Consider the following 8619-nt stretch of genomic DNA (forward strand, 5'->3'; position numbering starts at 1 on the left):
ATCGTATTTCGTATACAAAGCTTAATAAAAATAAAAAACATTTGAAAATAAAAAAAATCACTTTAAAATTTGCATATGAAGTTTTCATCTAAGCTAAAGAAAATTTCTTCTTCTTCTTATTATTATTATTAATTTTTTTTTTGACAACTTGAATCTTACTTTTAATTGCAGGTTAACTTTAAAATTTCCTTTAAGCTTTTTAAAATCACCATTGGAAAAACAAAACTACAGAAATGAGTCAAATCTGAACGTGATTACTTGACTCACAAGTCTCTTTGTTGTCTCTACTAAGAAACCCTAATTTGTATTTTAGATGTTGAATTCAAATGCTTTGTTAGTCGTCAGGTACCAATGAAAAGGATATTGAGAGAGCAATTTTCTTGAGTTGGTGACATGATCGATGTTAAAGGTCCCCAGATTCAGGTAATCTCAGTGCCCTTGTCGTTTTAAATGATATAACAGAGTTTCATGCAAAACAATATATACAGTATAATGGTTCTCAGCCTTCATCAGGAACTTGTACTTCCACACTTTAATATTGTAGATTTTAGTTACCCATATAATGAAAAAACCTCCGGTTAACTTTATTTGTTTGCTTCATCTCTAAACCAAGATTTATATTGCTCATATAGTAGAAGCAGAAATGAAGTACCAATCTCTTACATATGCACAGCCAGAAGCTGGCGGTTTGGTAATTAAGTTTCACAGGTTAATAATCAGGTTAGTCTTGATTTTATATTTGCACATATAGTCATATACTTGAAGCACCATGAGTCTTTTTACATTGATATATAACAGAGTTTCATACAAACAATATTATCTTCTCTTTTTGTATGTTTCTATGTATAAATAAACTTCAGCCTTCATCACGACTTTGATTACAGCTTATTTCTAAGTTAGGATTAGAACTTAATTATGTGGTACAGTGAGATTAAATCTTAAGATTAATTAGACTTCATATTGCGATCATGTACACACTTGATACTAATTACATGATTCTCTGTGCAAATACAGATAGCTTCATGAACTTTTGTATTTTTTCACTTTCATATTGTAAGCTTAAGTCACATTGTTTTGCTTTCATCTCTAAACCCAAATTTCATACTCTGCTCATATGGTAGAAGCAGATTAGGCTTTCCTTAAATCTGATTGTGATTACTTACAGAACAGCAGAAGAATTATGTATATCTAAAAGCATACAAAATGAACTTGAGACAAGTGCAACTGCATTCCTAAAACCCCCAGAAGATGCATTTCAACAAGTTTCCTATAAGTTTTTGTATATTAAGACAGCTAAAAGAGTGGCCTATCTCTACACAACGCTGATCTGTAAGAGTGTTGAGCACAAAGGTTAAGAAGGACGAGTTACTACTTTAGGATAGCATGCGTAAGATGTAACAGCTTCTGAGCTACTTTTCTCTGATACCAACAAGCTGCTCAAACAGTAGATGTAATAGCACCTGCAAGTTCAGTCATGAAAAGTCTAGATGAGACTTGAGGCCAAAGAAAACGTTTGAAACATCATAACTCATCATCTCTAAACCAAGATTTATGTGTTTGCTTTATGTGTTTGCTTCATCTCTAAACCAAGATTTATATTGCTCATATAGTAGAAGCAGAGATTAGGTTTCATTAGTGTAAACTGATCTGGTTTCTAAACTAAAAGCAAACATAGAGTAGTTGAGACGGTAACAGTTCGACAAAGCTCAATGGAAGACACCTTGACGTCTCTATACTAGTATGATGATATATAAGGTCAAGTTTTATGAAAGAGATAAACAGAGTTGTTCTTGTTTTTTTGTATAATCTAAGAAGTGAGTTATAAAGGCACTAAAACCTGTTTAACACCGGATGAAGATGAGGATTATTACAAGAAATAGTAAAATAAATAGTGTTGTTACACAGACAAGAGACTCTCAATGTGATCGGGAAACATAAACATGGTCACTATTTTTCCAAGACCATCACGGCGAAATTCGGGTTCTGCAAGTCCTTGATAGATGACTCTTCTAACGGTGTTCCTCTTTGGATCGAAATACAGAGCATGAAATGGATCAAACGAAACAGACCAAGAAGATGAGGCATAAACGAACTCACCAGCTGATGTCACACCCTTAAGAAATAATGAGGTTTCCAAGATTGGATCCTCGAGAGGAAAAGGTAGAGAAAGACGTTTAAACGACCACTCATGTCTCTCTGCATCCTCCAAAACCCACAGCGAAATAAAGGGATCAAAACTGAATTCGGAAGCTTGCCAAGCTAAAGCTAACTTACCTTGGTAAGCTAAGAGGATACCCTCGGATTGACTCCATGGCACTTGTATCATTTTGAACTTTTCAGATTTGACATGGAAGCTCATCACAATGCGGTGAGTAAGATCAGAACTAAGATGGGCTTCGTAATACAAAACCCCTTTGATGCATCGTCCACCAAGGCGAGGGAAATGTTCAAAGCTACCTTGGATGAATCTCCATGATGATTTTTGACCTCTTCCCAGTGTAAGAACCCGAGCCTGATTCCTTGGCTCAGGGTAAGTAGAAGAATAAACCTCAGGCATACACACAACTTTGTATGTACCATCGATCGGGTCGTATCCCACAAAGCCTAGCGTGTATTCCCAGCAGCTTTCGGGTTTGGTCAAGGTTGAAAACTGCCTCGTGGTTGGGTTCCAAATCCCGAGCTTTCCATCTCCATGAAAGCAGTACACGCCGTGTGCTGAACTCATGTAGTGACTATACTCACAATTTTTGGGGCATTTTATTACATAACTGTCCACAGGAGAACAATTGTCCGAATTCCCTTGTTGTGGCAAGGAGAAAGCCAACAGATTGTCGCCTCGGATTTTGAAGGCGAGAACACATGGACTTTGAGAGAACCGAGCTGTGAACAAGTTATTGAAAGATGCAAGTGTTGTGTAGGACAACCAGAGCTTCGACACGCAGCGAGACCTCCCAATACCTCTAGCAGGCAGCCTTATGAGCACCTCACAGATAAGATCCAAAGGAAGGGAGAGGGACGTCTCTTTGGATGATGGACACAACCCTTTTCTCTTCTCCTCTTCTTCTTCTTGTTTCTCCATCATCATCGACTAGTTTCCTTCTTCTTGTATGTCTAGATCACAAAGATTTATAAAGAATCAACTCTCTTTATTTGCTTAAGAAACTTTCTCAAAACTTCAAAATCTCATACATCACTCGACATCTCTATATATATGAAAACCTTAATCCTAATCCTATTAGAAAATACATATACTTAGATGACTCCTAAATATATTGATCATTATCTCTAATTAAACCATAGCTCGGTTTAGGATTAGGATAACTTCCATCTCAAGTTATCCATCCAAGTTTAATTCAACAGTATGATTGGTAATATACAAGTTGGATTCTTGAAATAGGCAATATTTATACCCCTACAATTTTATTATGTTCAATTCATGTCAGCATACTTCTTTTTTTTTAACCTTATAACAGGTTTTTATTTATTTACTAGTTTAGTACCCGTCCGATGGACGGGTTATCTTTATTTAAAATTATATTAAAATTAAAATTTAGTATAACTTATAAAAAATAATTTCCAAATCTTTTTTTTGAAAAAATAAGAGAAATTATTTTCATTTGGAAAAAGATTTTAATTGGTTTGAGAATCTTAATTTAATAATTTTCCTCTAAAACATGATTAGTAAAAATTGTTATTTCTTAACTTTCAATTTTTCAAAAAATCATTCTCAAACTATGAAAATTAATTAATTATTATTTAATATGATGGTAAAGTTCTTTTAAATTAACATCAATCTAAAATATGATGTTAAATATAAATATAGTCATTTGTAGATAAGTTCATATAAACAACGCAAATAAACATAAAGATTCTAAAATAAATTATAGCATTTTTGAGGAAAACATTAAAAAATCTTTCAAATACGAATTATAAAAAACTACATATTTTTTTAAAAAATATTTTAAAATTACTATATTATAAATTATATTGAACTTTTCTTTAATTTAAGCTAAAACTATTATGTTCAAAAATCTTTTGTTCACCCTTATGTTTTAGGCAATGAAATTGCTCAAAGACATAATACATTCATACATAAATTAAAAATTAAACAAATATAACATATTGTAAAATAAAAATCATGAATAAAAATATTTATTTAGTTAAACTCAAAATCTATTTTATTTGTAAAATGTAAATCCTAATTCTCCTTTATGAACCCCCCAAACTGATAAATAACCTTGTTTAATTGTAAAACCTAAATCTCACACCTCTTTTATAAACCCAAACCGATAAATAATCTCTTTTAATTATAAAATCTAAACTATAATGCACATTTATAAACTCAAACCAACATATTACCCTTAATTGTAAAACCTACAACTGGCAAAACCAAAAATTAGGTTAATAGTTGAAAGAGAATTTTTGAGAAATACCTATTTTGGTGTATCCCTTTTTAAAAATATACCGATTTTTTGCCATTTTTGAAAATACCCTTTTCAAATATGAAAAATTGTAAACATTTATATAGTTTATAAGGTACATCTAGATCATCATTACTAATAGGAGACTCAATAAAAACATTTATAAAGTTTCATGTTTAAATTTCCAAATAGTAGTTATTATATAGAAGTACCTTATAAACCATATAAAATTTTATAATTTTTCATATTTAAACAGGAATATTTTTGAAAATTGATAGATAAATGGAGTATTTTTGAAAAGGGGTAAACCAAAAGGGGTATTTCTCAAACATTCTCTTTAATTTTTTATAATTATTTTATATATTTAACTTTTTAATGTTGTTTAAAAATTCTATTTTTATCTTAATAATAACAAAATTAGTTATAACACGTTGCGACATCTTATGTTTTACTTGATACTTATCATGGTCACGTGAGTTACTAAAATGAAAACCAAGTTTCGGCATATAATCTCGTTTAATTGTTAAACTTAAACCATAATTTTAATTTACAAAGATAAACCATAATTCTCATTTTATTATTTATATACCCAAACCAACAAATAACTTGTTTTAATTGTAAAGTTAAAGTTTAAACCTTAATCCTCTCTTGTAAACAAAAACCGACATGTATTCTTGTTAATTATAAATTTTAAATCCCTATCTTATTAATAAACCAATTTGACATAACTGAAATTAGGTTATTTGTTTAATTTTATTAATAAATTTTTAATATATAATTTGTTATAACATTTATAACATTTATTTAATATATTTCTTTTTCGATATGGTTAATAATATTTCTTTTTTATCTTAATATTAACAAAATTAGTATCGACACGGGTCAACATCTTATCGTTTACAATTGACACATGTCACGATCATGTTAATGGCTGAGAAATTAGGTTATTTGTTTAATTTTATTAATATTTTTTTTAATATATAATTCGTTATAATATTTATTTTATATATTTCCTTTTTCGATAGGGTTAATAATATTTCTATTTTATCTAAATATTAACAAAATTAGTATCGACACTTGTCAACATCTTATCGTTTATAATTGACACATGTCCATAATTTTAATTTACAAAGATAAACCATAATTCTCATTTATCATTTATATACCCAAACCAACAAATAACATGTTTTAATTGTAAAATAAAAGTTTAAACCTTAATCCTCTCCTTTAAACAAAAACCGACATATATTCTTGTTAATTATAAATCCTTATCTTATTACTAAACCAAATTGCTCTTGTAAACAAAAAACCGACATATATTATTTTTAATTATAAATTTTAAATCTCTATCTTATTAATAAACCAAGTTGACATAACTAAAATTAGGTTATTTTTTTATTTTACTAATAAACATTTAATATATAATTTGTTATAATATTTATTATATATATTTCCTTTTTCGATAGGGTTAATAATATTTCTATTTTATCTAAATATTAACAAAATTAGTATCGACACATGTCAACATCTTATCGTTTAGACACATGTTACAATCTTGATAATGGCTGAGAAATTAGGTTATTTTTTTAATTTTATTAATAATTTTTAGTATATAATTTGTTATAATATTTATTTATATATTTCCATTTTTTGATAGGATTAATAATATTTCTATTTTATCTAAATATTAATAAAATTAGCATCGACACGTGTCAACGTTTTATCGTTTATAATTGACACATGTCACGATTTTGTTAATGGCTGACTTTGAAAACCAAGGTTTATATAATAAGATTTTATTTTGTTCGTTTAAGCTTTTTACATTAATAACAATTCACCAGTGGTAAAATCTAAAATCTATAAAAATTGAGTCAAATGTCTCTGAACGTGATTACTTGACTCACAAGTCTGTTTGTTCTCTTTACTTAAAAACCCTAATTTGTCTTTTAAATGTTGAATTCAAGTGCTTTCTCGACTGGGGTACTGATGAAAAGGATACTGAGAGATCAATTTTTCTTGAGTTGGCGACATTATCTATTCTAAGGTCGGCACATTCAGGTAATCTCAATGCCCTTCTTTGTTTTACCTTACTCGATTATGGAGGGATTGAAATCCAACAGTTAAAGAACCAGAGATGTCACAGTGCAGATCAATGATGATGAAGAAATGAAGTATCAATCTCTTAAATATGCACAGCCAGAAGCTGGCTGTTTGGTAATTAAGATTCACAGGTTGATAATCAGGTTAGTCTTGATTTTATATTTGCTCATATAGTCATATACTTGAAGCACCATGAGTCTTTTTACATTGATATATAACAGAGTTTCATACAAACAATATAATCTTCTTTTTTTGTATGTTTCTATGTATAAATAAACTTCAGCCTTCATCACGACTTTGTACTTCCACACTTTTATATTGTAGTTACCCATGTAGTCAAAAACCACCGCTTAACTAAATCACTTTGTGTTTGCTTATCTCTAAACCAAGATTTCATATTGCTTACATATGTAGTAGAAGCAGAGATTAGGTTTCATTAGTGTAAACTAATCTGGTCTCTAAAACTAAAATCAATTATAAAGTAATTGAGACCATGTTAGTGAAAAAAAAAAACCCCAATACAAAGATGCATTTCAACAGGTTTCGTAGTTTTTTTTTTGTATAGAGGTTGAAACAAATGACCAACTCTACACATTGTGCACAAAGATTAAAGAAGGGCGAGTTACTTCTGCACCACTTTTGCTTCATGTTTGCTCTCATATCAACAAGCTTCTCAAACAGTAGATGTAATATAAAGACTCCTTCACCTGCAAGTTTATGAAAGCCTAAATTAGACTTGAGTAGCAAGAAAATGTCTGAAACATCATAATTCATCATGATCAGTAGTCCAAACTCATCATCACAGAAACATACCTGCAAGAAACCATCCACCACGATTTGTATCATCAAACCGTAACAGTTCGACAAAGCTCAATGTAAGGAAACACGTCTCTATACACAGAAGAGACTGATTCCACCTTCCCCTGAATCTGACCTCCTTGACGAGTTTCCAACGCAATCACTACACAACAACGAATTAACTGAAAGTGATGAGACTAATCCAATTTTTTTTCTTGAAACATAACGTTGTTGTGTATATTTATTAAGGAAACCAAAATGTCATCACGTATTCAGAAACTTAGAAAAAGATTAATTGCGTTAAATCATTATTGAAAAAAAAATTAATTCTAAAAAGAATGATTTGTAATTAAATCATTTTCTTTATCTTAATATTAGTCTCTTGAATCATTATTGTATAATGTTTTTTTCTCTGTACCTACTTTTGTTTTCACATTTTTTTCAATATAAAAGTTTTCTCCATAAACAGTTAGTCAAAGAAATTACCTCTAATGTTTTTTTCTCATTTCAACTAAAGGTGTTGTTATTTCTTTTATGTAAGACAGGTTTCTATTTTTTTATATATATTTTTAAAAATATATATTTAGTTACAAATAAATTCACAATCAGAAAAATCGATAAAAAAATAAAAAAATAAAGTCAAATCTCTCACAAATATTTAATGAAAAATTTCTAGATGAGTTAACTTACGGAGATAGATTTACTCAGGCGTTTAAAAATGCTATTTGCCTGTTATTAGTACCTATGATCCTTAATTAGTAAACTCACATGCCACCATCGTTTTTGCCTTGTGGGAATTTAAAAATTTTATAGATACACACACAGTACAGTAGTTGTATAATACATTTTTTCCAGTATATAACTTTTAATTTTGGTTGATCTTTTGTTTTACAAGTTTCTTTCAATACAATTATAGATTTATAAGAAAAAATATTACTTTCTCAGTAAACCTTTGTGTAACAACATAGCATTAATAGAAAAAGTTTTATTTTAGCCAATTAAGAAACCAACACAACATGTACATGTAGTTTTATATATATACTAGTTTAGTACCCGTCCGATGGACGGGTTATCTTTATGTAAAGTTAAATTGAAATTAAAATTTATTATAACTTATAAAAAAATAATTTACAATTTTTTTTAAATAAGAGAAATTAATTTCATTTGGAAAAATAACTTATACACGTTTATTTGATACTTCAAACCAAATAAAATCTAGTAATATATATATATATATATATATATATATATATATATCTACTTAAATTATTATATATATCTACTTAATTACGTCTAATTT

General features: G+C 29.0%; 1 protein-coding gene across 1 annotated transcript; it reads right to left on the reverse strand.

The window, feature by feature from the left end:
• Positions 1–1897: 1897 nt before the first annotated feature.
• On the reverse strand, positions 1898–2725 carry LOC17888170 (putative F-box protein At1g47790). The gene is made up of 3 exons (XM_023784612.1): positions 2578–2725; positions 2363–2519; positions 1898–2306 (listed from the first exon to the last, which is right to left on the reverse strand). The coding sequence occupies exons 1-3, from the start codon at positions 2723–2725 to the stop codon at positions 1898–1900; spliced, it is 714 nt and encodes a 237-aa protein (XP_023640380.1).
• Between the last annotated feature and the right edge of the window lie 5894 nt (positions 2726–8619).

Source organism: Capsella rubella, unplaced genomic scaffold, assembly GCF_000375325.1.
Source record: "Capsella rubella cultivar Monte Gargano unplaced genomic scaffold, Caprub1_0 scaffold_4, whole genome shotgun sequence".
NCBI classification, from domain to species: Eukaryota; Viridiplantae; Streptophyta; class Magnoliopsida; order Brassicales; family Brassicaceae; genus Capsella; species Capsella rubella.

Bases quoted from the DNA above. Each gene is read 5' to 3' on its own strand.
- LOC17888170 (XM_023784612.1), bottom strand. From the start codon at position 2,725: ATGAGTTCAGCACACGGCGTGTACTGCTTTCATGGAGATGGAAAGCTC. The intron at 2,520-2,577 runs GTACATACAAAG...CCCTGAGCCAAG, and splicing joins GGGATACGACCCGATCGATG to GAATCAGGCTCGGGTTCTTA. The intron at 2,307-2,362 runs GTGATGAGCTTC...AGTGCCATGGAG, and splicing joins CTGATCTTACTCACCGCATT to TCAATCCGAGGGTATCCTCT.